This window comes from Poecilia latipinna, unplaced genomic scaffold (assembly GCF_001443285.1).
Source record: "Poecilia latipinna isolate Pla-1442-1.1 unplaced genomic scaffold, P_latipinna-1.0 Scaffold437, whole genome shotgun sequence".
Taxonomy (NCBI): domain Eukaryota; kingdom Metazoa; phylum Chordata; class Actinopteri; order Cyprinodontiformes; family Poeciliidae; genus Poecilia; species Poecilia latipinna.
Window position 1 is genome coordinate 326,620 of NW_015113053.1, and position 25,997 is coordinate 352,616.

Genomic DNA, 25,997 nt, shown 5'->3' on the forward strand with positions numbered 1-25,997 from the left:
ATCCGGACTGCCACATGGGATCTTGAGGACCTTGAATAAAAATCCACCTGTTTCCAGAACTGTAACCTGAAACACCTCGCCGTAATGTTTGATAGATTGAGTTAAAAACGTTTATCTTATAGTATGTGGCTAAGATTTATTTGTGAATGTAGGATATCATCTCATGGCTCTGCATTTCTGCTGTTCTTAAGAAACTTTATTATCTTAAGTCTCCTTCCCTTCTGTCTTTCTCTAGTTTAAATTCAAAGAACTTCATCTTTTTTTCTATTATGGGAAAATAAAGGAATGTCTACTGCAGTCTTCTATTTTCTGTCTCTTACCTTTTACACTATTAAAGTAATTAGAAATAAATTTATTTACTTCAAGTTTTTGTCCACAATGTGTTACATCCTAATAACTCGTTAAAGGTAAGACTTTGAAAACAAAGGGTATATAAGGTTTCTGCAAAACAGTGCTGCTTACCTCATATTGCACATGCAATATGAGGTCTTCTTTTGTTGCTCTGCTGTTTCCTTCTTAACCAATAAGTCCAGGATATGTGTGTGTTGGGCGGGAGGAGGATATGAGATACCATCCATAGGGTGAAACATGGTGGTGACAGTATCAGACTGTGCAGATGACTGGTTTGAAGATGGATGGAGCTAAACAAGGGCCAACAATACTGAAAGAAAACCATTAAGAAGCTACAAAAAAAAAAAAAAATGTAGTCAGAGCTTAAATGGAACTCCTTAAATCAGAGCTTGTTCGTGAGTTTTAATGGTCCAGTCAAAGTTCACACTTGAATCAATTTAGTCTGTGTAAGACGTGAAATTTGATGTTCATAGACTCTTTTAAAGCCACATCATATCCACAGTAGTGCTACACTGTTGCTCTGTCACTCTGTATCTCAAAAATAGCATACTTTAAATTTTGTACGTTTAAAGTGATAAAATGAAAAACAAAAAAAGTCATATACTCTCTCATGACAAGTAGGTCTCCTCTAGAACTGAATGGACGGATATATTTAGGCAAAATATAGTATGTCCCTGCGACGTCTGCTAGGCGTCACGTGTGTTTGCACGTGACTTATTAACCCGGAAATAGATAGTCTGACTGGGTGTGTTGATGTCAGGACAAAACGTGTTTATTTATTTTATTGTGGCTTTCGTTGTTTTGACACCGTAAAGAGGCAAAGCGGAGAGGTCCCTCCTTCGCCGGCGTTGTACAGTATGGACAAAGACAAGAGCAGCGATAACGTGAGTACGCTATTCGTTCAATGATATGGGTTTGAACGCTGCATGTTTAAAGGCCTTGGTTGCAGAGGAAATCATGGCTCCAGGCCACGTCACGGCTCTTTTTTGCTCTACGTGTCGCAGCATGCCCAGTGCTCCTGGATGGACATGCACCAGTACATCAGCGATCTTCTCTCGTCTGGAAACCAGTCCAAAAACTCGCCAGATGTGAGAAGCGCATCATGGGGGACGACGGCTGTTGCTGCTGGTGTTCCTCTCGGACTCAAAGCTTCCTCGCTGCAACCGCTGCAACCCCTTCAGCCTCTGCAGCCAGTCCAGGAGAGGAGAGAGGCAGCCCCGGGCAGACTGGTCCATGCTGGGGCAACACACAGGAGGGGAGAGGCCAGAGACAGAGCAGAAGGTGGCATCATATATGGCAGGCTGTTTTAGCATACAATCAAACCAACCTCATATCCCGAATTACTTTATTTCCTTTAAATTATAATGAACTCCATATCTCTTATTTAAGATATGGAAGTTTATTGATTAACATGGCATTCCTCCACACCTTTACTAAATATCTAATATAGTTTTATTAGTTTTAAATTGAACTGAAAGACAACAAACTAAAAATAAAAAAAATCAAACTTAAATTAGCAAATTTCTCCATCTTTGATATAATTAATATAAATCTATAAAACAGTGAGACGTCTGTGTTAAGATATAGCATTTATCTTGGAAATGAAAGTGTTATCTGGAGATGAAAGTCCATTACAGATCAATACGATATCAATATGTTGCCTGTCTTGATGAGTAACAGATAGAGCTTGACAACATGGACAAAAAAATTATTACAATGTTTTTCTCAATACCTGTTGCAATCTCTTCCCCAATTGGTAAAAGTGTTCACATAATTATAGTGCCTTTTAGGCGACATGAATTGTCTGCCTTATTAAAATTGAAAGTCTACAATTATTGTTTCTACTGACATTTTATGATTTTAAATAAATGTTTGAAATTGTTTTATGGTGTAGCACTACAGAGAGCTACACAATAATGTTTTTTTTTTCATAGTAGCTGTCGCGTATATTTTGATGTAAGAGGAACTTCTGCTTTTGCGATCCTTCCGTCGAATTCATTGCACATTGGTAAAGATGTGTACATTTCCTGGTTATTGCAGCAGAAGAAGCACCACTGGGGAAAAAAAAAACCCACATAAAATGCTAATTCTAAACTGAGCACATTTTATCAATGTGAAAATATCCCACAATAAGAAATTAAAAAAGGTAGATTTTGTTTTTTGTGGTCTAGTAAATAATTTAGCTAAATGCTAAAAATTCATGATGCCCTGTTTCCAGAGCTTTAGGAAAAGAAACAGGCCCACAGCATGACAGTTCCTCCACAATACTTAATATACACTTTAAATTCATCTTTTATTCTAAATGCTAAAACCACTTATCAAGTCATATTTCTTTACCAAGGGTACCAGTTAGTGGATTACTCTGATTAACATAAAAAGTATAAATAAATGGTGCATTTATTTGAGAGGAAGTTTTAATACCAATTGAATAAATATACTGAAATTACAAAGTAAAATTTAAAATTTTCAAACACATCTTTACTAGTGATCCCAATAAATATTGCAAGCACTGCACCACCTCTTGTTCCATGTCTCAGTAATGTTGATCTTCCTCGTTATTTTTTTTAGTTTTGGTAAAAAAAAATATGTAACACATTTTTCTTCTTGTTCCACAGGTTTGGATGAGCATCATGCCTGCACCTGCCCGGGCTGTCCTTTCTTTAGCTCCTCGTCCTCCTTTGAAACTTTAACACCCCGACAGTCGCTGTCCTCATCTCTACTAGCTCAAGCTTCATGCCAGCCCAAAGACCTGAGCATGAACCTGTGCTCTCCAGACACCACCGGCGTCGCGTCGGAGCAGGAATCCAGGCTGTCCGACCGACCACTGACCAACGATGCGGACAGAGGGACCCAGAGCCAGAACCAAAACCTCGACTCTCCCTTAAGACCCTCAGCAGGCTCTTTGGCTCATCTCTCCATGTTTCCCTGCTTCTGTTGCCACCGAGGAGTACAAACCTGCGCTCACCTCATGAACAGTCAGGAAAGCGCCGACTCCCCCTTTTCCCACACCCACGCCCACCATCACTTCCATCACCACCACTGCCCCATAACGTCGTGCGTTCCCTGCCCTCAGCTGGCCCACTCTGCACAGCTGTCTGCTGCCATTCCCTGCCTGTCCTGCCGATGCTCGCTTCCCACCTGTCCTCGGGTCAGCCGCCATCAGCACAGAGAAGGCCAGCAGCAGCAAGAGGAACGAGGAAGACCCCTTCTGTCTCTGCATCCCTGCATGCACTGCCCTGCCTCTTTTTCCAGACCCTCTCAGCTGCTGCAGCACCAGCGCTCCGAGCATGCCCAGAAGCAGTCAGGCTTCCTCTGCACGGAGTGTGGCCGGGCCTTCAACTCGCACAGCAACCTCCGCATTCACCTGAACGTGCACACCGGCGCCCGGCCCTACTCCTGCACCGACTGCGGGAAGAGTTTCAGCCAGTCAGGAGCTCTGAAGATCCACAAGAGGATTCACACAGGTGAAAGACCGTATTCCTGCGACTTTTGCGGCAGGGGTTTTCCCCATCTGGCGGGGGTGCGGGCCCACCTGCGGACTCACACAGGGGAGAAGCCCTACAGCTGTAGCCTGTGTGGGAAATGCTTCACCCAGTCAGGAGCTCTTAAGATCCACACCCGCATCCACACAGGAGAGAGGCCCTTCGTCTGCAGCCTCTGTGGGAGGGGCTTTTCCAATCGCTCCGGGATCCGCTTCCACTATCGAACAGTCCACTGCCTGTCAGCTGAACTCGACGGGGAGGCGAGACCCAAACCAACGGGATGCTCTCCGGGGCGTCCAAGAACTCTGCCTTCGACCAGCGGTGGACCAGTGACGGTCAGGGCTTCAGCTTCAGATCCTCTCAGTGCCACAGAACTGATCCCTACAAACCATGGGAGGATCCCAACTAGTGGAAATGAGAGCAGGTCACCAGCAGAAGGAGCGGGCGGCAACAGAGAGGAGTTGCCCTATGCCTGCGAGGATTGCGGTCTGCGTTTTAAAGACGCCCCGACCAGGAATCGACATCAGACCCTGGTGCACTACTCGCACGACGGCCGGGTGGAAGAGGAGAATCAAGGACAGAGGAGTGAAAACATTCAGAATCAAAATGAATGAAAGTGCATTAATGGTGTTGGTGTTGGTGCCTTCCAAAAGTATTGACATTTCCCAATTTTGCCAAATTACAACCACATGGTTCAGTGCTTTTTGGGGGGGATTTTGTTTTAAAGGCCTGCCCAAATTGTTTCATGAAAAGAAAGTGAAGGTAAATGGATCCATCCATTCTTACACCCTTATCCCATTGGGGTCGGGAGGGTTGCTGATGTTAATTTGAGAGTGTCAGAGTATTGCAGGTTCGTAAATTCATAATTCAGGCTTTAAAATGTCTTAATCTATCAAAACAGTGCAAGTTGACCTTAAAGACGTATTGAATTTTGTCATGGCAGGACTATTTAATCTGGTGTATTTTATTGGACTTTATGTCAATCAATATTACGTTCGCATTACGTTCTGTGAATCGAAGCTAATCAGGCTACAGCTAACAAGCTAATTGCTTGCTAATTGCAGCTTGTTAGTATAAGATAACTAACTAGTTGCTTTTTCCATCTGTCATAGGTAAGTGCACATTTATCAGCAGTTTGTCAAGCACCAGATTTACCTATTAAGAATTTTATTTCAAAAGAAGTTGCTGCTGTAGAGGGAAATACAGTTGAGAAGGAGAGCAGGGACTATCTACGCCGAATGACGTAAGAAAAAAAGATGAAAAGGAAGAGGCTTTAGCATTTAGTTAACAATGCTAAAGCATGCATAATGTTCTTTCCACTTCACAATTATGTGCTATTTAGTGTAGGTCGCTCACATAAACCCCCAGTAAAGCATGTTAAAGGCGTTACCGAGTTCTGCTCTTGTCAAAGTATCAAAAGGTGTGTACACTTTTGCACGGCCCTGGACGGATAGGGCACAGCAGCGAAATCTGTCCACTGTTTTGAAGTTGTTTTGTGTTTCGTTCAATGCTATGTGCAAGTAATTTGTCCATTTTATTTTATTTCTTCACATAGATCATTTAGACAACGAGGCAGACTTGACTGAGCAGTGATTTGTGTTATTGTGTGGCGCCTATCTCTGCCAGTTAGAAAAAAACGTGTTGTTCTTGATAACATTTTTAATTGTGCCTTATTCTGTAGTGAGAGAGGCAGCTTCAACACAAAACTTGTAAAAGCCCCAGTGTAAAGGCTAATTCAAGAAACGGCTGACTTCTTGTTATTTAAAAGACTGCCATTTATATTCAAAAGATACAATTCAATGTGATTAGAAAAAGTGCAATTTCCTGCTTTTTCATTTTTAGTAAATATTAGATATTGTATTTTTATACAAATTAAAGAGTGGACGCAGAGGTTATGTCACATACTGTATGTAACACACATATGAAAGGAAAATAATCCAAAATAGTTTGTTTTGTATACAGTTTTAATAATAATATCCTCTTTTAATTTAGTTTAGAACTTCTTCCTACTTCCAGGACAGTGTTTGTGTTGATGAAAGTCACACTGAAGGTATGTGAAACTTTTCATTTCCTCGTCACACTTTCATCCTGTATTGTTGTGCCTTTGTTGTGTTACAACTCCCAAGTACTTTAACATGTTATTTTTCCAGACAGAAAGTTACACGTCATTCAGTATTAGAAATCTGAAGCTCACAAGAGCCACCTAGTGGTTATATGTGGTCACAGCTCCAAACCAGTGTACCTTTAACAGTGTTTCTTCAAGAGTCTACAAAGCGTTGTGAACAGTATGAGCGAGTAACAATCGGTCCACTGTTTTGCTTTCACCTTTTTTAAAAGACGGATGTGTACATTTCTGTAGAAAGTGCAGCTTGTGATTGAACATTTCATTGGTAGACTCTCTGCGTCTCAGACGCAATCAAACCTGTAGTTTCTTTGTGCATTCTATGGAATAAAAACTGTACAAATCCATAACTTCCTGTAAGGAAATATTTTGTCAACATGACTCTCAGATCTTGTGTACTGACTGGTCCACCCTGATATCCTCTATGAATATGGGGGTGGAGGGGGGGGGTCGTCTATAGTGACTCCTGATGTCCTTGAACATCTCTCACTGACACGTTCACCCTGCTGAGCACGCTCTGGGTTAGTGTCCTCTTAGGATCTAAGAGATCCCCTGGTCCAAGTAGATCTGTCCTCCACATCTGATCGCCCTGCATTCACAAGGCCTCCTCATAGGTGTTCTTTCGCACCAAGGAGTCACTTGGCTTGGGCTCTGCGTAGTCTTCACTGGCAGGGCAAGGGTCGCTGGTGTGCAGGGCAGGGGTGCAGTAGCCATTGAACAGCACCCTATGTGAGGGGCAGTCGTACTGACTGTGAGCGGAGGGTGCATGAGCAGGAGGTCTGTGCATAATGCCGTGAAGCAAGCTGGGCGGTTGGTGCTCAGGGGGAAGCTCGCTGAATGGAGTGGCGTACTCGGGCTCCGGGGGAAGCGGCTCGGCGTACTCTGGAAGGTTGCCAGGTGTGTCGTAATGGGCGCAGGTGAACGGAGTGGTGTAGCCTTCATCTGAAGAGGGTCTGAATGTGGAACCGACCTTCTGTCCAACAGATGTAATGGCAGGAGCAGCATAGTCTGGGAAGACGAGGAAAAAAAAAAAAAAAAAACGTCACAAGTCACCTTGTTTTATCAGGTGCAGCTGAATAAAACAGAAATGTTTATTTCAGTGATCTAATTAAAAAATGAAATGCCTTCAGGACTAGTCACAGAGATGCATTTAAAGCATTTAACATTGGTAACTATATGGTGATGATTATTAAAATTGAATACAGAAACAAATACAGCTCTAGTAGTGCATTTCCCCTTAAACACAGGCTAATAAAGAGCAATGGATGAGAGTTATGGCCTTCTAGTTCTTATCTCATTTTTGATGGATTGTAGTATACAGACCCTCGACTGATATGTAATGATTCAGAGGAGCTAAAAAAAGCCCTCTAAGTATCTTTTTAGAGCTGTCCTCTGATTTGTGGCTATTGAATAACATAATTTAATATCCTGGACAGCTGCTCAGTGGCGCTTGGTCGCTCAGTTTTACGACAGCGTTTATGAGTGGATTTACTGGTTCTGGACGTGCTGATGACATGTCCAGATCCAGTAAATCCTGGAGGTCGTCAGTAACACTTTTTAGATTTAGTCCAACAGGAAATAAATGGATTGTGGCATAAAGTGTTTTTAAAAGCAGTGTAGTTTGACCTTTTTAGGACTCTCATATAATGTCTAATTGTATCACATTGTTAAAATAATTCATATTTCTGAATGCTAATAGATAAATAATTACTGCATTGATGGGCACAAATGGCATTATTTAGGTAATGGGAAAGTAAAAAGTTTGGAAGATTATTTTCTGCATAAAAGAAATCTTATCAGACTACAAATGGACCCAACTCTGAAGCTCACCAAGTAAGATTAACGTGTCAGAATCAACACTTTTAGTCACTGAGTATCTGTGTGAAAAGCTGAATTACAAGCCGAGGGGCTCGATGAGGCAGCGATGGGACTGGCGAGAGAGGGGGAGGAGGGGGGGAGGCAGCCTTTATCAAGCTCCAATTAAAGGGTCTCTTTCAAAGCGACTCTGCGGTCCAAAGAAAGGAATGTTTATGCAGAGACTGGCGATGCGCTGAGCCAGGACAAAGAATGGTTAGGCCTCAAAGAGGGCCTGGTTGGAGCTGCTGAGAGTGACCGCTGATGACGGAGGCAGGGCCGGGTTGACCGAAGAGAGCAGAAAACCTTCCTCAGTTCTCACCGTTCAGAGGGGGGCTCGGCAGAGCGTCGTGCACGCTGCGCACCAGTGGGTAGGAGATGAGCTCCGACTGTGGACACGGGAGACTCTTTGCCTTAAAAGCCTGACAGACAACTGATGTAAAGACACACAAAGTCAAATTTAGCGTTTTCGACTCTGGACTTGAAATATGTTCCATTTATGAGCTTAACTCACCTGTCGGTAAGGAGTTCTTCATTACAGAGTCTTTTTTCCTGGCAAGAGAACATATGAAGGTATTTTACAACTAGATACAAGTTTTATGGACTTTAGCAAGTTTCCATGTAGTATGGTAGTAAAATATTCCTCATCTGTGAACACAATACAAATGAGAAGATTTAAATAGGTTATTATAGCCATATACTGTGCTGGTCAGACGTTAACATAAACATGCACTTATGATGAACATTAATGTCATATTGGGGGCTTTACTTAGAATTGTTCTTTTTCCAGTATTAAATAAAACTGAGTAAATAAAACGGGTCAAAGAACACATACAGGACTCAGATTTTTCTGAAGCACGCTCTGAAACACTCTGTTGTGTATTCTATGATGCACAGCTGGAACATGTGCATTAAAGCTCTTCCCAAATCATAAAATTCAACGCCTCACAAGTGGCAGTAGGAGTTCCACTGGTTTTGAAGTCCAAAAACCCTGTTTTAGACTCATCTGTTCTGATTTTTCTCTGCATCGTCTCTGGCAAACTTTTAACCAGTCTTTATATTTTAAAGGTTTAAAGGTTTCTTTCCTTTAAACTACTGCAGTCTCTTTCTGATTGTACAGGCGAATGATGACATGTTAGGGTTTGTGGCAGCTTCTCTTAACATTTTGATTTCAGGGTTACATATACAGCTGGAAGTGTACGAATATTTTTGAGCCTTTATGTGTCATTTTGTGTTATCGAACCACCCTGCGAGAAGAAATGTTCAAATGCGTCATTAAAAGCCCCAGAAAATACGATATTCATGCCAATGGAGAGTGTATGCAATCTTCTTACTGGAACTGTAGAGTCAATGAAAACAGCTGAAGGATTCATTCTAACAATAATCCTGCAGAAAGTCAGAAAGTGGACGAAATGTGCAAGTGAAACCAGCGCAACATTGATGCACAATACCTTCGCTTCCACCAGATCCCAGCCAGTAGACAGCTCCCACACATCACCAGTCCCAGGACCACTCCCACCGCTATGATCACTGGCTGACTGTGGGCTGCAGCAGAACACGTGTGGAAGGACAGAGTGAGGTTTGCAGAAACAGACTCTTAAAATCAGTTTACATTGCTTCTCCTATGCAAAGTACATACTTAGCGTTGTTTCCACAGACAGGGCTTTCTCAGTGGGAGTGGGTGAGGGGCTTGGGTTCAGGGTATCCACGTTAAACTTGATGGACGGAGACTCTGCTGGAAAAGAAGCAGCGGTTTTACCTCCGTAACACTTGTCAGTGAAACTGTGCGAACAGATAATGTGTGACTCGGGCAAACAGGATGTGCTCACCACCGGGAGGCCGTGACCTCAGTGTGACCTTGGCAGCAGGGCAACCTAAGAGCTGAACCCGAGCAGAAGCTCTGTCGTGCCAGCTCAGAGGCTGAAGCCGAACAAATCGAGCAACGACGGCAGGAATCAAGCTGTTGAGCACCGTGAGGTGGCCGTCCGTGTATGCCTGAAACACCTGCGAGCGAATAAGGAAAAAGCAAGATAAATTTAGCAGCCGTTAAAGAACCCCGCAGGATTTATACTGACAAACGTTTTGTTACTTTTGCGTCTCCAGCAGTTCAGTGTTGGAAGTAACATTTAGGTGCTGCTCGGCTGGATTTGTTCGTTTGCCGTACTCTGTATTCATGAATAAGACGAGCTGACTGCGCGTCAGACACATGGTGGGACACCAACCTTTTTTTCTTTGCTCGTAGCATCTTTGTAAGTCTTCCAGCTCTTTCTGTCCTTGCTGAATTGCAGACTGTAAGATTCCACGTAGCTCACCGACGATCCTGTTGTCACTAATCCTGGGGAAAACAACGAGAAGAAGCATGCACATATTTAATGTGAGTTCTTTCCAAAAAAACAGCAAAGATGGAGCACTAGTTTCTCTCCTAGCCGATATTCTTGCCGCTATGAACTGTTCTTCAGCCTCCCATTCTCTCCCATTATTTTAAATGATGTAGTCCTTGCATTTACTACTGCCACCGACTTTGGATATCGTCCTGGTTTCTTTCTCAAAATCATTGAGAGCTATGGGTTCCACTCTTTGTTATGTATTTCCTAAAGAAAGTCGTCCTGGTGCTTCTGTGCTGAGATGCATTTCTTTTCCTAGACGAAGCAACTGACAGTGATGTTACTGTTTTTCTACTAGCTGGCCCAGCATCAGTAATACAGATTTAGATTTGGAATAATCTTTTATTGTGACCAAAATAGAAAATACTCCTAGCATGATGATGTAATGTTTGTCTTCTATGTCTGTGCTGTAAACTCCCCTGCCCCCAATAACTACATTATCTTTCTAATAGAAAGTGACTTTCAGCTTTCTTTCTTTAATAGGTGAAGTCACTGATTGGGCCACTTCTGCCAACCAGTTTTCCCACAACAAAGAACTCCTGGACCATCTCTGTTTGCTCTGTGACTCCTTCTTGCCCTTTAACCCCCTGCTGGTTGTGGAAAATGGACAGTTATACTGGACTGGATTCTGCTTTAGGCATCTTCCTGTTCAAGCTGTCCCTGTTGCGGCATGCTTCCTCAGGATGACGGATTGCTGCAAAGCCAAAGACCCTAATAAATTGGCTGGCCTTCTTTAGGTAGAGAGAGTAAAGTTGACTTAAATTACTGTAATATTAGGACCAAATTGGACAGTTTCCAATTGTAATCAGACAAATGAACTGGATGGGGTTTTACCATTTAACCTGGACACAGATGGGTTCTGAATAAATGGAGGTAATGTTAGTTATTACAATACTTAATATAAATTAACTTAATTGACAAGAATCAGAGGAATTAGAGAAGCAAAAAAAAAAAAAAAATCTCTATATATTTTTTACCCGTCACAGTGCTCCTTTCAGCCAGTTCAATCTCCACCCACGGGTTGGGATCCCTGTGGTCTGCTGTCCAGAGCAGGAAGTCGTGGCTGGACTCTGTGTTTCTGGAGGCTGAGAACGCTGTGTGCTCTCGACTGTTTTTGTCCCAGAAAGACGATGCATTTAGAGCAGAGACAGCCAGGATGTTGCTACATTCTGTTTGGGAATGAGAGGAAAGGAAGAACGTGTCCCATTGTTTAACAGAAATGCTTGTGTCTTAACTATGTTAATAATGAAGAAAATTTTTATGCCATGCTGCAGAAAGTGGACTGCAAAGGAATTAAGAGATGCCAAAATGTAAAACACAGCAGCTTACCACGGAAAATAAACTCAAGGAATGTAAATAATGCCCTGCTTGAGGGTGAAACCCTGATTTGTGAAAAAAAAAAGAAAAAAGGTCCTACCTTTGCTAAACAGCAGCTTCTTATCAGATAATGACCCCCTGTCAAAACGGCATCAAAGAAAGGTCAAACAAGCAGCTGGCAAACATCACTGTGATCTTTCATTGTGATAACAACGCAGGAACCAACGTTTTAGAGAGGACTCCGTTAGCGAAGGTGGATTCATAGAGCGTGAGACTTCTCCCCTGATTCACAGTGATCCGGCCTCCCAAAGCGTCAGACGTAGCTCCACTGTGGACCGCAGACTTGCACAAAACCGACGTCTGTGACATTAGAGAACAAATATAATACTTTAAAAGTTGGGTTACGTTAAATACAGCAGAGTTTGGTAAAGGAAAATGTGTCCTTACGTCTCTGTAGCCCAGTTCAGAGTTTCCCCAAATCTCCCCCGGGACATTCTTGCATCCAGCTGGGCAATACACGCTGAGGAGCAGAATCACAGATTGGAAAGAAGCTCCACAGAGACACAGTGTCTTGCAAAAGTATTCACACCACTTGAACTCCTCTACATTTTGTCATATCAAGTTTTAATATATTTTACCTAACAGACCAGCACAAAAGCAGCCTGTAATTGTGAACAAGAACAAAACGTGGAACTAAAAAGCTAAAAAAATTATCCATCTTCCCATCAGTATCCAAGGTAAAGTGTTCCCACAGTATGATGTCGCCACTGCCATGTTTCACCAAATGAATTGTAACTGCAGCAAAATATGGTTTACGCAGTATTACAAGAGCACTGCTTGGTGTTGGTCAATGAAAAATTATCCAAACAAAAGTTAATGTTATGCTTATAGTGCAACAAAATGTCAAAAACTTCAGCAGGTTGGATTGTGTCAAACTTACCTTAAATGCTGGAAACTAAAATGGGATCCTCTTTGTAAACAACTAATCAGATCTGTAAAAAAAAAAAAAAAAAAGAACAATCAGATGCTAAAATTAATCAACATTCATGAAAGGTGAAGAAACATGGAAGTCTCTGGCTTACACAACACCCACGCTCCCTCCACACACACGTTTGCGTGGCTATCTTTGTGGTGACTTTCCATTGACTTCCATTCATTTCTACAGCCTAAACCTTATCCTAACCCTACCCATCACATACCTAACCCTAACCCTAACCAAAACTCAATTCACACCTTAGTCCTAAATCTAACCTCTGACCCAAAAACAGTGTTTCCCCTTGTCGGTCCCCACAATGTATGTGTCAGGAAAATGGTCCCCACAAGGTATTACAAACAAACGCACACACACACACACGCCCGCGCACACAGAATCATACAGCACAGATTCAGGATGAGACAGTCTGGCACGCTCTAAGCGTTCTATATTAGGAGAAAGGCAGTCGTCTCTGTAATGTGACTGACGCCTTTGTTGCCGTCCCTTAGTCACACAACACGAGTCTCGCCAGCAGCTCTTCTGCCATCATAGTTAACAGATAGAGGTCTGTGTCTCTGCTCAAGGCCTCAGCTCCAGACGCCGATGGATTTTATAAACAACTAAGTGAAAAACAGGAAACTATGATACAAACCGCAAATACAGAGAACCTCACTGAGAAAAGAGGACAGTCTCTCTCATTATATCATAGCAATGAGATCCAAACAATTATTTGCACAGAAAGATCCAAAACACCCTAAAACTTTATTTATGAGCTAAAATATCCAGAAGTATGTTAATACTTAAACCCCCCCAACGACAGATGGTTTGCAGCAGGACTCGGCGGCGCTTGGCCTTGTTGGGGAAAAAAGGGGAGGTGAATGACCTGAGACAGCCGATGACAAGGAGACTTACTCTTGTTTCTGAGTAAACGCAGCAATGGAGAATGAATGCAGATAAGCCGAGACACATACACAGTAATACATGCACACACACGTACGCACGCACTCACGCACACAGGTAAACATTAACAGAACAGTGAGCATGACAAAAACACCAGTGAAAGCTTGTAAATAAGAACGCAGACAGCTGGTAATCATGCATTAAATGAAGCTGGGATTATGTGCTGTTCGTGTCCTGTAAGGGCAAAGCACAGGAGTAATACAGAAACTATGTACTCCAGGACAGTGATAGCATACCGTCTCTCTAAACACCACTTGTTCGTATTGCGTAGCCTAATAATTAGTCAGAAAACAGAGGGATTGCTGCAGACGTACCTGGATGCTGGTCCGTTGCATAAGAGAGCAGGAACCCTCGTCCAGAGCGGTGTGGGCCAGACATGAACGTTACCGTCACTTCGTTGGTTTCAAGAGTCACATTCTTCATGGTTGCATTAAGCTTTCCACACACTGGGCCTGGGAATAAACAACCAGTCAAAGCACAGAAAAACAACAAAAATCTTGAGTAAAGTTAAATTAGTTCACTCATACCCCTTGGACTTTTGTACATTTTCTCAAGTTGTGTTTGACTTTCTGTTTTGCTTGTTTTTTTTTTTTTTGTTTTTTTTAGAAATGTTTTCCAATTCAAAATCAGAGGGAGTGCGTTTGTCTTCAGTCTTCCTATTTGCAAAACCACGTTTTGTTCAGACAAAGCTGTGGATGTTTGGGAATATGCCCCATTGGCTTTTCACATGTAAAAGTGGACATTTTTTTTGCAATCCCTATTGTGAAACACGGTGGTGGCAACTGTCATGCTGTGGGAATGTTTTTTTTTTCTTCTTTTTTTTTTCCGACAGGAAACCAGGAGCTGGTTGGGTTTGACGGGAAGATGGTTGGAGCGGAAAGCAGAATAATCCTGGGCTAAATGCTGATACTCACCACTCTCTGATTTTTATTTGTCAAACTTTTTTTTTATTTTATTCTTTCTACTCCACAAGCACACACTACTTTGTGTTTGATCACATATAAACCTAATAAAACACATTGGAGTTCAGCGTTGCAGCATTACAACATTTTTAAAAATTAATGGAGCATAAATAGTTTTGAAAGGGCTGCTTTTCTTCAGCCAAAGTAAATGTCTTTTGATATTTTTACTGCTTTTTCATCTTCTGAAATATGAATCATTAAGCCATAAAAAGGTTTTCTTGACCCAAGGGATGTTTTGTAGTACTAGTCTGTCTTAAAGGCTTCACTTTGGGCACAAAAGACTACTGCATAAAAACTGCTCCAACAACAAAGGGATGATGAATCTCTCAGGTCTTCACTTATTTTACAAGCACATACTGTTCACTACAGTACATTGCCAGGACTAGAAAGAGACTAAGTCAAACAGCTAAAGTCAAAAGACAAGGAAAAAAGGTTTTAGATCCAGAGACTGAAAAAAGAAAAGATCTGGCTTTATGGAAGAAAGAAAAAAAGGTATCAGTCGTTAAAAACGGTCTATTTCTTTCTTATTTATTCTTCAAGAAACCTCCTTAAACCTCTGGTGCTATCCATTAATAATCCACTTTAATAAATGCAGGTACAGAATATATACTTATTCACAATCACAAGCAAACAAATAAGCTACAGATACACTGGTAACCCTCCACTGATAGCAGACAATTATTTTATATCTTTTTAATGACAATAAATGCTGCAGTATCAGTTGAGCTCAGAAAAAATGATATTTCTCACAAATCCCTGATATTTACAGATGATCTACATTAGCAGCAAAAGACAGACAACAGTGAACGCTTTGGGGCTTAAATAAATCCAACAACCTTCAGCACAATACTTATATCGTCATAATCTCCCAGCCTTGATTTTTGGTGCGCTGTCAAATATCTGTAGCCTCGGGACACAACCTGATACAGCTGGTTGCAAAACGTACATGTGCTTGTTGCAAAATAGGGTTTGTCTCCCATCGATGTTTCAGCTAAATGGCACGCTATGACTATAGAGTCATGCCGGTAAGTTCTCTAATAACGGCAAGGAGCATTTAAGTCTGTCAGCAGGTATGCCGGCAAAACGCTGACTGCGTCTGAGGTCACAACGAAATCGTAGGTGAACTCACCCAGTCTCCGTTCTCCGCTCTTGCCGGTGATCACGATGGATCCGTTTCTGCAGCCTGGGCTGCTCTCGATGTCAAAGTCTCCAAACAGCAGGCGCAGCGTCCGGCCCTCCTGCACGCGCAGCCTCCATTTACACCAGGCGTTGCTGGGATAGGTGCCCGGGTAGTTGGGAGAGCCTATGGTACCTGACTCTGTTCCCAGCAGCGCGTGTCCACAACCGTTACCTAAGGGGAAGCAAGAACGAACTTAAGAGGGCAGTGAAAATAAATAGTCAATAAATGAAAGTAGCATCCCCACAGCATGATGCTTCCACCACCAGGTTTCACTGTGGGAATGCAGTGTTAGCTTTCTGCCACACTTGGCCACAAAGATCAAATGTAGCCTTTGAAGGACTATCGTTTGTACTCGGTATTCATGTGGACAGATTTTACTCTCAAATCAGCTCTGAGAAGTGAATTATTGGCTGCACTTTAAGCAAAGGCAAATCGTCTTAACCGCAGACAGGCTCGTCATAACTTTCCTAAATTAAATAAAGTGAATATTAAAGGCTTTGGTGAAGCATTATTTCAGGACAAACGAATAACAAGTCCAATCAAAACAGGCCCTGCAGACCTGGACATGTTTATATTCATAACTGAGTGATGACACAACTAATTGTGAAGGAAATTCCTCTAGACTATAGCATAAGCTGAACAAGTTGCCAATATACTTATATTAACAAAGGTTAAAAGACAAAGAACTGGATATTTTTGGAGGAAAATCTATTCATATGGAAAAAAAACCCCCAAAACATTTCGGCCTTTAATTTGTTACATCCTCTGACCTAAGTTCTCTGACTAAAACGCTTCTACTGGAACAGAAAACACAAATATTTAGATACCTCGTCTAATATCTGTGTTACTCATAGGAAAAGAAAAAAAGCCAATTGAGTCAGAAATTAGTTCTCTGGAAACTGTTTGCGCAAATTCAAGCCCCCACAAAACCACGGAGGTGACATGTTCCGAGAATGGTCAAAACTTGAGTGAGACATCGAGGCCAGACTGAGCCTAAACATCACTCCCACCCTCCTCCGCCCATCCATATATGGCTCCCAAACCCCCAGATAACCTTCCTCTGCCCCTGTGTCACACATCCTGCATCACACTGTCCACCCCCAGATCCCCCCCAACTTCCCAACAGCTCTTCAAATCCCACCACAAACCTTTGAATGCTGCTTCCCCTCCTCAGTTCCCCCAAAGGATTTCTGTGGAAATGCCAGAGTGACATGCTGTTGCTGTGGGCACCAGAGCATGGATCTGTCACTTTCCGGTGGGAGGCCACAACGGCGGCAGTGCCGGCTGCGTTCTGGGTGGCTGCTAATTGTCTCCTGCTGGCTGAACCCCTTCACCTGCAGTCACTCTGACAAAACCCGTCTGGTTCTGATTGCATCAAGGAGCCGATGCAGCTCCTCGCAGAAGTATTTATGCGCCTATTAAACATTTTAGAACCGCAAACTTCAAAAGCACTTTATTGGGGATTTTATGTGATAGACCAGCAGAAAGCAATGCAGAAAAGTGTCGGGAAAATGAGAATATCGTTCAAATAAAAATGAATCTGTGCTCAACACACTTTACTTTGATAATACAAAAAAAAAAACAACAACTCACCAAGTATTAGTAGAGAGAGTCCACTTGTGTCTAATTTAATCTCAGATTAAATACAGCTTTTCTCTGAAGGTCTGAAGTTTGTTAGAGAACATTGGAAAGCAAACATTATCGTGAAGAGCAAGGAATGCAACAGAAAGGTCAGGGGTCATAAAGTTTTGGGGATGTTTAGAAGGGTTTGGTTATAAAAAAGAAATCTTTGAACATCTAAAGGGCACCGATTAATCCATCATCTGAACAATATAAAGGGTAAAATGACAACGGCAAACAAAGAGAGTGTTAATAAGATAAGTACTGTAGCCATGGTAACACTGGAGGAGCTGCAGCAGGACACAGCTCTGGTAGAGAATCTGTTTACATGTGAACTCTGCAAATCTAGTATATTTTGTAAAAGTTCAAAGAAATCCAAAAGTATGTAAAAACAAGATGCCCACGTAACATGAGACCAAAACGAAACCTTCTGGCCAGCATACATGACACCGTTTGTGTCGGAAAGAGACATTTTAGAGAAATTTAACAATTTCCCAGTGGGCCAACATGATGGTAGCAGCATCGTGCAGTGGGAATGTTTCTTCAGCTGTGAGAGAGAAGCTAGTTAGATGGCAAGCTGGAAATTCAAGCCACACTTTTGTTTGTAGAAAGAAATAACTGAAATCCTGTGTTTATGTTGTACACTTATGCACTAGTGGGAGGTGCAGCATGACTTCAGCTTGTCCTGACCAGTTCAGGGAGATCAACAAAACAGGAATTTAAAGTGTTAAATAAGCAAATGCTGTTTTTTCCCCTTTATTTTTTTTTTTTTTTTTTTTTTTTTTGCTGGCAGGTTCTTGCAGGTCCGCACTGGCAAACAGGATGTTCACCTGTCCTACCTGTCACTGCATAGGATTATCCCTTACAATCTGCCAATCACTGCAGAGTGAAAACAGAAAACAGGCTGAGGTAGAGCTCCCAAAACCTGTCCCAGCCACAGCTAATGAGGATTACTATTTCAACAACATGATTCAGAATCTGCAATTCACCCTGGACTTTAATCAGCTTCCGATATGTGAAGAAACCAAAGCCAGAGAGCCAGACGAAAACAACAAAGAAGATGATTTGTGGTGTGTAGTCATAGTCTATGCTGGAGTAATCATTTGTCTCTCTTTGCCTCTGTGTGTAAATATGGTCAGTGTGATTCATGCTGCTGAATGCAGTTTAGAAAAGCCCGTGGTAAGGATAGCTGGGAGCAGCAGGTAAACACATAGACAAGGAAGAGTATTCAAAGAATGTGTCCATCATACCACATGGGCGACCTTTGTGCTTTATAAGATGCAGCATTCTACAGTCCTATTCATAAATACATTAATCAAAAGTTGATTTTGACTCATACACAGCAGCAAATATATCCCAACTTTCAGAAAAAAATGTTAGCTGGGAAACAAGTTTTTAAATATTTGTTTCAGAAATGAGTTAGAAAGTTAGGATAATAAAAAAAAAAATTAAGCCACGTACTAAAGTTTTACCTGAACTCTTGTCACTTTTCCGACGTTATTAACAAAGTGTTATCTTGTAATAATAAACGTTTACCAATATTTAGTTTTTAGTTGTTACTCAGCAAAAAGCTAACGTGATGTTAGAAATTCCGTGTCACGTCGCAATAATTTCTGTCTGTTTGTTTAACCAAAAGCGTCAACAGAAAAGGGGCTTTTTCTTACCCTCCTGACAGCGAACATCAACTAAACAGGCGCAAAAAGTAATCCAAAAACTAGTAAAAACAAACTTCATTCCATCCTCGATGATTTTGCTCTTTCCAAGCATGATTTCCAGCCCTGTCCAAGGAAAAAAGTAAGGTGCATACTTCGATGGGTCGAGTTCTCGCTTCAATAAAAACTCGCAGCAGAATATCCTGCGAAATTACTATTGGCCACGAGTCGTAAACTCGACTTCCTATTGGTTAGGATGACTGTCAATCAAATGATCCCGGGCATTCCATTCTAAATGTATGGGACTCCAAATGTGTCTGTATTTGTTCACGCCAGCACAGTGGTTGTAGAGGTTTTCATAGCACTACCTGTGTAAATGCCATATTTACGAAAAGCAGCATACCAACAAACTAGCTCAAAGACAATAGAGAAAGGAAAGAAATAATTTTGTCCACGAGTAAAACAGTCTACCACTATCCACTGGGACTACATTTTCACATGAAGAAAGCAGTGAAGTTATGTGGTCCAAATATGATTTCAACTTGAAGTCCAAGAGAGGACTTCAAGTAGAAATATTATCCTCCAAAAAAGGTAAATGACAGACTTTTAGAAGTTATTCCAGCAGAACAAATAGATACAAACTAAAGTCCCAGGAAAAATACTAAAAAAGGAACGTGAGAAGAATCATCTAGCACTATGTGAGCTATGCTGTCCTCACTCGGCATCACTAGTCAGCCCATGCTTACGAATTGTATCCCACTAAACCTTATCAAAAGTCGAAAACGGTCCATTTAACTCGCAAAATCACAACGAGCAACAATTATTAATCCCTATCGTGTTGCGTTTGCTCAATAGTTGTCATCAACTTAAGTGCGAAACTGCCATCTACTGGTGAAATACAGGCAACAGCAGAACACGTCAAGCTTGTAGTCCCAGATCACTAATAAGAATATGATACTCACATATTACTGAAGTATTTCTTATGCAGTGTTTTCTGCTTTCTGTTTGTGTGTGTGGAGGAGAAATTTAAATACCGGGTGAATAAAGTCGCCCTGCCCGTGAACTTTTACAGTGGAGCACAAATCCAGCCTCACGAGGACAGTTTGACCGAGTTACACATCGCGTGCCAACAGAGCGGTTCTCGTGACAGCGGGACAGATGCTTCTCAGGCAAACGCTGCCTTGGCTGCAGGAAGGGCAGCGACACAGCTTGGCTCACGCTGCCGTGTCCCTCTGAACAAGCGGAGGATTAATTATTTTTTTACGCTGTTTACACCGTAGAGTGCGAGGAGTGGAAGTGGACCCCGGTTTTTGTTTCTGTGGATCCTGTGTGGGACGGGAACGCGCGACAGGGGTGCGTGATGCCGCCCCAACAGACGTCAGAGTGAGGCTGTGAAGAGGGTAAGAAAGGCACGCAACTGTCCGGGTATGCTAATCCAATATAGACTAATTTGAAGAAAACGGCTGAATATATTTAGTTCATTGTAGTCTGTCTGATACTGTGGTTAGCTGTCTCTTCCTTTCGTTAAGTTCCCCTGAAAGATAGGCTGCTCTTGTTCTATTATTGCAAAGGCTTCAACTGCATTTGCGTTCACTGTCAAATTGAGAGCGGCTCATGACAAGAGTATAAGAATTGAAATTAGTTTCCCATCATGCCTTGTCTCACATAAATGACTAAACATTTCAAGTTTAACTCATTACATTTAATCCAGACATTACAATTCCTGCAGCTAATATTTTGTGTTACATTCGGCCTCACAGCCTTCCTGACTCGCTGCTACAGGAATGTCACTATTGTTTCAACTTTTCCCCAATTACTGATATACGCCGCGGTGATGCAGCAGATTGTTTTGTGCCCATCTAATGAATGGACATTGACATTTAGAACCTCTCTGAAAACTATGGGTTTTTGCTGAAAGACACAAACGAGCAAATGTCACGCAATTGTTGAAGTTTGAACACTTATTCGGCTTTTTAAAAACGTTTTTCATAGACAATAAAGTTTGTCAGTTGAATTGTACAAGATACATTTGCGTTAACCGCAACAAAAGAAATGGTTTTGAAATAATTCATCATCATCAGTTTTACGACCACATTTTGAAATTACGGTTAAGTCCAAAACATTCCAAGTTATTTAATTTCACTAACATGCTCCTTCTGGCAAAGTATGGACTCTTTGTATGGAGTTTAAGATTAGGAAAAGAACGTTTTTTAATCTCAAAGACTTGGAGTTCATCATCAAAGATAAATCCATTGGTCATTGAGACAGTCATTTTTGGCACACTGTTTTTAGTAAAGATATTTTTTGGATGAACTTTTGGTCTCTTCTGTTGCCTGATGCTTTTGTACAATCAGATTATTTTCATTTTTTGTAACCTTATTGTGAATGATGATTTTAGCTAAATAACGTAATTAAAATGTCAAGAAAATCCTACTTTTAAGAGCTGAACTCCACAGTTGATCAAATTCCCTAAAAACAAAGCAGGCGTGAACTCCAGAGCACTGAATACTAACAATAAATTAAACCAGGGTTGTGTGGTTTTTCTTATCCCCCATCCAATAGATTTTTTTTAAATTGAATTGTATGGAACCTCTCACATTAGAGTTGGAAAATGTTCTGAATAAGCTGCATTCCTCATCTAGAATATCCCAGCATGCAGAGGCTGTTTTAACCTAGGCATGAATTAATTCTGAAACAACAGGAAATTATTTTTATCCAAAAATATGTAATGGAAAGTATTTGTGTTTGATCTGAACATTAATGTGATTCACCTGTTGTCTCTGTACAGCCCTGCTGGGAGGTGAGATGGCTGCTGCTGAATGGGTCTCTGAGCCTTCAGGCAAAGTCATGGTGGTTAAAACAGAGAAGCAGGAATGCAGGGACAACATCCATCAGAGACAAATCATCCTGCAGCTAAATGGGTAAGACGATTGCACGGAGGGGTACCAGTCGTTGCCTTGGAGTTTAAGTCTTAGTCTTCATATCAGAATCACATTTTTAAATAACCAAAGCCTGGAGGGAATACAAAAAAGAAAACAACAAAACCATTATTGTCCCATTATATCTGTGTGTGAGCTAAACTGATGTAGAAAAATGACTGTTTGTATTGTATATGCTGTATATTCTTAAGTTAACGCAACAGTCCAGTGTGCAGAGAAAGTAAAGTAAGGTTTGTTTCATTTCAAATGTGAATTTATGTCGCCCTCTGCAGGCTAAATGGCGACAGTGTCGGTACTGCCACCAGAGTTTTAGCGATAGAGACACATCAAAGTAAGTAAAGGCATGCAAACCAAAAATATTATCTCTTTAAAACTTAATGAACATATACAAAAAACACACATTTTGTTCAATACAACAGAATCATTATGTATAGTACTCAGCATAGTGCTGGGTGATAGTCTCAGTGTTGTAATTGTTCGATTATTCTTCCGGTGATGTTTTTTTTGCTGCATCCTGTGAAGGTGACTGTGAAGCCGATGGAACAGAGATAGAGTATGGCTACCCCATCACTTGTGGAGACAGCGCAGCAGTCCTGCTGTTTAAGAAGTTTGTCTGTCCTGGAATCAATGTACGATGTGTTAAGGTAGGTCAATATGCTGAATGTGTCCAAGAGGTGCTGATTTATTACGGGAGAGCCAACCACGGTGTACTTTTTTTTTTTTTTTTTTAAATCTTTGCTGCATTGTTCCTTTAGATTTATTCTTTCTCTTACTATCTTGACATTTAAATGAGAGACTAATCAGGAAAAAGGTTTTGTCCTTGTGGACACAAGTTCAACTTCTACCAAACAAAAACAACAAAACATGGACTCACACTTTTAGAGAATGTGTTGAACTGTTCCCTATTTCAATAAACTGATCACACTTACAGCGTTTTAAGTTTTTTCTTCTTTTTTTTTTTGCAAAGAAAATAGACAAATAGACAAATAGACCCACCTAATAAATATTTTATGAAACTCCATAATAAGTGACAAAACACAATAGCCTAAATTTCCATCTGAGTATTACTAGCAGAGGTACTGATTGACTTATCAATCAGTTATCAGTAACTTTAGAAATCTTCTTGACATTTAACACATTAGGTTTAGATGCTTCACTGAATCTGCCGCCAACTGAACCACCAACATCGTCCCATCATTGAATTTTGATTTGACACTAAATACCACTTTTCTCCAGACATCAGTTTTTCACCTCTGCTCTTACGTCTTTAACCCACACTAACCATGGTTTCTTTGTTGGTATTAGAAATGCTTTATATTTGGCTTTTCTATACATACATTCTATCTCCTTCTGACATTATCTCTATTCGTCTGTTGTGCATTTTTCAATTTTCAAGGTGTGTGACTTTCAGGTTCCTGTCCCTTTGTGTTTTGACCTTTGTTGCCTGTAGTGCACTGTTTTCTTTTTGCAACTTTTGCAATTTGTTTGTGCCTGTCACCACTTTTATACACAGCTGAGTGCTCCGGCACACTGGGTTGAAGTCCTGCTTTGAAAGACTTTTATACATTTCTTCCATGATGGATCTCCTGTTAGAGAATGATTTTCAATCAAAAAAAAAAAGAAAAAAATCACTTCACATTTTTCTTAGTACATTTTGCAAAGCCAGAATGTTCAGATGAAATAACTCTGTGTCAAATCTGTGATTTCTCCTTTTTCTACAAAAAGAAATGGATGAATGAGCTTCCTCCAAAAAGAGTAATTTATATTTTCATGCTCAGATTCGATACTCCTGTTGCTTGAGGCAGATTTCTCCCACCCTTTGTCGTTTCAAACTCCACAGATTTCCGTCTATATCGTAACACATTTATGATGTTATTAACTTAATACCTTTCTGTTTTTCTTGTATGGTTGATTGAATTGTAAATTATTCCAGAGGAATAAAATGTAGGCTAATCATTACATGGGTTAACAGCCTATTTTACTTTTTATATGACTGTTTACATGATATAAATTGCCCTGTCTTGCTTTTTACAGTTCAATGACCAGCTCATTAGTCCCAAGCAGTTTGTACACTTGGCAGGAAAAGCCACTCTGAAGGACTGGAAAAGAGCCATCAGAGTGGGAGGGGTTATGCTCAGGTAAGATTATGAAACATTAAGAAACATCTGTCTTTCTGTTAACAACCTTTAGTTCCACTTTCTTGTGCCGACTGTCATGTTTATCATTTTAAAACGGATGAATGTCATGTCTTGTGCGGCATCTTGTGAAACTATTCAGAGCCTTAGTGCCATCCAAATTTGTTCATGTTGCAACCACAAACTTCAATGTAATCTGTTGGGATTTTCTGTGATAGACCGATACAAAGCATAAAAATGGAAGGAGAAGCATACCTGTTTATTGGTTCTAAAGAAAAATCTGCATTTGTATTTATTCCCTCTTTGTCTAATACACCTACATAAAATCCAGTGCAACCATGCTTCTTTAAAGACAGATAATAAATAGGGTAAAATGGTGTGTAACTTAAGTGCATTATTCTGTGAAGGCATTAAAGGTTTGGTAGAGAACATTAGTAAAAAAAAAAGCCAACAACATATATTCATGGAGGAGCTGCAAAGATACTCTGCTCAGGTTGAATTGGTCTATTAGATAACTTTTTATACTCCACAAATCTGGCCTTTGAGTAGAGGCAATGAGAAAGTCATTGTTGAAAGACAAGCATTCGAAGTGTCACTAGGAGTTTTCCACAGACCATGAGGCAAAACCAACAAACACGTGGAAGAAGGTACTCTGCTCAAGCAAGACCAAAAGGGAACCTTCTGTGTCATACTGCAATTCCTCCTCAAAACACCATCCCCCCTTTGACAAATGTCGATACCATGATGCTTTAGTAAACTTTTTTCTTTACAATGATAGGGAAGCTGGTTAAAGTTGATAGGAGGCTGCAAAAAAAGACTTGAGAGTGGTGCAAATGTTCACCTTCCAACCGGAAAATGACCCAAAGCCATAGCTACGATGGTTAGGATTAAAGCATATTTCTTTATGAGAACGGCTCAGTCAAAGCCCAGTCCTAAATCCAAGACAGAGTTTGTGGCAGGACTTGAAAATAACTGTCCACATATGGTTTACATCCAATCTGACTGCACTTGAACTATTTTTGTAAAGAAGGAATGTGAAACGGTTTCAGTCTGGGTGAAGCTGATGGAGAGAAAACTCCAAAAGCTTGAAGAGAAAGATGTTTCTACAAAGCGTTGACGTTAGAGGAGTTGCATACAAATGCGTGCCACGCTGATCGTAGTTATTTTTAAAACACATTTTATTGTCATGCGATGGTTCTTATCCACACTACTACTTTGTGTTGGTCTGTCATATGAAAATCCAATAAATGCAGTTACATTTTGTGGTTGCAATATGACAAAATGTGGGGAAAATGGGGTTTTAATACTTTTAGAATACACTGCGGTGAACCACCGTCAGGATTGCTTTAATGCCAAATCCAATGTGCACATCTCTGTTTTAGTGTCTGTCTGAGCCTGCATACCAGAGGCAGTGGGTAATCACAACTGTGATGATAGCAGGATCAAATGGTTCACATATAAGCCTTCGAGCAGCACTTCTCACCTCTTTATCGTGTTTGCACTTGCTGTTGGTGTTGCTGGGAGGCAACACGCAAAACCCAACAGGCGGCATCTGTTCTTTTTATCTTTATGCCTCCGGAGGGCTGACCAACAAGCCCCGCATCAAACAAAATAGCGAGAGGCTGTTAGGATTGTTCAGACCAAACGTCTCCCATGCGACTACGAAAGCAAAAACAAGAAAAAAAAAGAAAAATGTTTTCTCAGACACTTTGCCATATTATTGTAACCTGCCTGTCCCCTTTGCAGGAAAATGATGGACTCTGGCCAGATAGATTTCTACCAGCATGAGTCAGTGTGCAGCAACACCTGCCGCAGCACCAAGCTCGATGTGCTGATGAACAGCACCCGGCCTCCTCCAGGGGCCTTGGTGCAGCCAAGCCTGTCGTGTTTGGCTCTCGAGCCTGTTGGGGGACAGCTGGCTACTGTGACAGGTAGATTACAGTTGGCACTTAAAGTTTCCTGTTTTCATACCAATCACATATGCTCTAACCACTGTTTTTAGCATTGACATTTCAAACCAGTAAATTGAAGATCACTTTGAAACCAAGCACCAAAATATGATAAAT

General features: G+C 41.2%; 3 protein-coding genes across 5 annotated transcripts; 2 read left to right on the plus strand and 1 right to left on the minus strand.

Annotated features, from left to right (window-relative positions):
* The first annotated feature begins 1,039 nt into the window (after positions 1 to 1,039).
* On the plus strand, positions 1,040 to 6,302 carry LOC106951063 (zinc finger protein 135). The gene is made up of 3 exons (XM_015038333.1): positions 1,040 to 1,235; positions 1,356 to 1,632; positions 2,967 to 6,302. Exons 1-3 carry the CDS (start codon positions 1,209 to 1,211, stop codon positions 4,445 to 4,447), a joined length of 1,785 nt encoding a protein of 594 aa, XP_014893819.1. The 5' UTR covers positions 1,040 to 1,208; the 3' UTR covers positions 4,448 to 6,302.
* Positions 5,669 to 19,056, minus strand: LOC106951061 (discoidin, CUB and LCCL domain-containing protein 1). 3 transcript variants are annotated; one of them, XM_015038331.1, is made up of 15 exons: positions 18,870 to 19,056; positions 15,535 to 15,756; positions 13,758 to 13,895; positions 12,451 to 12,502; positions 11,958 to 12,030; positions 11,737 to 11,870; positions 11,611 to 11,648; positions 11,171 to 11,362; positions 10,032 to 10,144; positions 9,642 to 9,813; positions 9,449 to 9,544; positions 9,261 to 9,354; positions 8,324 to 8,361; positions 8,132 to 8,242; positions 5,669 to 6,963 (listed from the first exon to the last, which is right to left on the minus strand). In XM_015038331.1, exons 1-15 carry the CDS (start codon positions 18,970 to 18,972, stop codon positions 6,551 to 6,553), a joined length of 1,989 nt encoding a protein of 662 aa, XP_014893817.1. In that variant the 5' UTR covers positions 18,973 to 19,056; the 3' UTR covers positions 5,669 to 6,550. The 3 variants fall into 3 exon arrangements, with proteins under 3 accessions (XP_014893817.1, XP_014893818.1, XP_014893816.1); XM_015038332.1 differs by having other exon boundaries at positions 9,449 to 9,541; positions 9,639 to 9,813; XM_015038330.1 differs by having other exon boundaries at positions 9,639 to 9,813.
* A 739-nt stretch (positions 19,057 to 19,795) lies between these two features.
* On the plus strand, positions 19,796 to 25,892 carry LOC106951037 (glucocorticoid modulatory element-binding protein 1-like; the record flags this gene model as incomplete). The annotated part of the gene is made up of 6 exons (XM_015038295.1): positions 19,796 to 20,282; positions 21,646 to 21,778; positions 22,069 to 22,127; positions 22,319 to 22,440; positions 23,831 to 23,934; positions 25,678 to 25,892. Coding segments are annotated over exons 2-6 (616 nt in total), but the record flags the coding sequence as incomplete, so codon positions are not given.
* Positions 25,893 to 25,997: the final 105 nt, after the last annotated feature.